The 2500-nt window shown below is 38.2% G+C and overlaps 1 protein-coding gene across 1 annotated transcript in view; it reads right to left on the bottom strand.

Annotated features, from left to right (window-relative positions):
* Positions 1-2500, bottom strand: part of LOC122788060 (low-density lipoprotein receptor-related protein 2-like) — a 1238079-nt gene that overhangs the window by 101807 nt on the left and 1133772 nt on the right. The window contains exon 75 of the mRNA XM_044054982.1: positions 2068-2227. Within this exon, the coding sequence (XP_043910917.1) occupies positions 2068-2227 (160 nt within the window). The remainder of the gene's footprint in view (positions 1-2067; positions 2228-2500) is intronic.

Here is a 2500-nt window from a genome sequence, read left to right as displayed (position 1 = left end):
AACTGAAGAAAAGGAAATGCTTTCTATTGATATTTAAACTGGAATTTTTGTTTCATTCACTTCTGCTAAACCATTAAAATATTAATTCACACAAGAAAACATTTCAATTTAAAGTTAAATAATGGTTCCTTATATTCACTACTACCAGGAAAGAACAATCTGATGGTTTGTCCATCTGTGAAGGCTTTGAAATATTCTGTCCACAAAAAAAATTTTGATCTCTACTTAGCTCATTTTTTTTCCAGAAAATATTTTGCTTTATACTCATCATGTTAATCTTCCCATAAGATGACATGAAGAAACCTATTAAAAGAACCATTATGTTGGGTCGAAAGTTGTTTAACCATTCTGGAATTATAACTAAACTCACTAAATTAGGTATAAATCCCTATGTCATAAGATTATTTGCCCACTGGCTCACACTGACAGAACCCACACTGTAAAAGTTGCAGACTCCAAATCTGACCTCAAAGCAGTGACAAGTGGAGTACCAGAAGGTTCCGTCCTAGGACCTTTCCTGTTTGGTATCTACTTCTCTGAAGTACAGGCTAACACAGAAGGCCTCTGGCTAGCGAAGTTTGCAGATGACTGCAAACTAGGAGCCATAGTCAAGTCCCCAAATGATGTGGACATCCTATAGAAGGGCCTCACTGAGACAGATGCCTGGTGTCAGAGCCATGGCCTCAAGCTCAATGCCAAAAAGTGCAGTGTCATCCCCTTTGGTAAAAACTCTGTACCCATGAACTACCACATAGGCAGCAATCTACTTAACACTGAATGCATGATAAGAGACCTTGGGACCCAGGTGGACAGTAGTCTCTCCTTTGATAGTCACATCGCCACAGTAGTCAGGAAGTCCTTCTACGTGGCACACCTCATCATAAAAGGGGTTCTCATTCAGGAAAAAACAGGCCATTGTTCCCCTCTACTCGTCACTCATTAGACCCATTATAAAGTACAATGCCCCTTTTGGAATGTACCTCACAAGACATCTGCAGCAGCTGGAAAGGCCATAGAAGTACCTCACAAAGAGGATTACTGGCCTCAAACAAATGCTCTACACTGACTGCCTCAAAAAACTCCAGCTTTACTCCGTAGTATATCACCTACTCCAAGGTGATCTCTGCCTAACATGCTACACCTAATGAAATCCCAATCCCTCTGAGCTACACGCTCTAGGGACCTAAACCTTGTCACCAAAATAAACAGGACACGCTGGAGGGATAGATTCATTTCCCAGAGACTTCCTATACTCTGGAACAAGCTACCCATCTATGTCAAGCAAAGTTCTTCATTAGCACTCTTCATGAAAAATCTTGTTGAGTGGATGGGAAATAGGTAATACACCACGGGGATCACTTCTGTGTCTGCTGGACAGTGGCACAGGAAAATAACTTTCTTGGGTGGCGTAAGCTATGGAACCTTGCTGGCTAGGCTTACGTAGACCCTTGGGCCGATAGCCTAGTAGCTACCATGAACCTATGAAACACAGAGTCCTAGCATGGGGACTGAATAAATAAAAGTTTTTAAGGAACAAAGTGATGCATCATAAGTATATTGTTTCAAATATATCTCATTTTTTATCAATATAATGCTTACCGATGAAATCAATTTATTGAATACAACCAGACTGAATCGATTTGTTGTGGTTGTATTTAATTAATGATTACAAATATTTTATCCTTTTTCCTATTGAGTAGAGCTAGTACAGTGGTAATTTGTAGAGACCTCTTTATTTGCTGCATTATTTGGGTTACTGGCGTATCGTCACAGCAAATATGCCATTTTTTGGGGAGAGGGAGTTATTTTGTATTTTTTAGACACCCTAAAGTCATAGACCTAGTTAGTATAGATACAGGACAGAATATTACTTAGATAACAACATTTGCAGTAAATGTTCTGTTGTGGAAACAAACCCTGTCATTTTAAAATATTTCGCAACGGTTGGTATTTACATGAACGTTACAATGATGTTTAGTCCTCATCTGAAACAATATTTGCTCTGTATATTGATTGTTGATAAGTTCTGAAAAAAGATAAATACATCTTGTGTAATATGGCACTTACCTTGGGAATTTTGAAAAGGCAGAAAAGCTGGGAAAGCTGGGAAGGTTTTTAAAGGTGGTAATATCTGACAGAGTTTTGCCCTTTGACTTCTGATATACAACAAATCCAATAATGAGTAAGATCAGCAAAACTGCCACAGTGACTCCAACGGCAATGCCAACTAGAAAGAAAAAAAACATTAGAAAAATGCTGGATCAAGAGGTAAGAACATTTCAAAGTTGTAGCATAATTACTGACCTGCATGAGTTGTTCAATAAAAAATGTATAGCTCCCAGCCTCTTTTAAGCTGCTCATTGACTGAACAGAATCAAATCAAAGATTAATATGTTATGTTCTGCCAGCATAGTATTACCATTTCTTCTTATTCTTTTTCCATTAATATTACTGGACGTATTCCATTTCACAAGGATATATATTCCCTCTGCTTACTTGA

The sequence above is a fragment of the Protopterus annectens genome, chromosome 13.part0, assembly GCF_019279795.1.
Source record: "Protopterus annectens isolate FY-2018-M chromosome 13.part0, PAN1.0, whole genome shotgun sequence".
Lineage (NCBI taxonomy): Eukaryota > Metazoa > Chordata > Ceratodontiformes > Protopteridae > Protopterus > Protopterus annectens.
The sequence above is the reverse complement of the archived record's forward strand: the minus strand, read 5'-3'. Positions and strand labels throughout refer to the sequence as shown.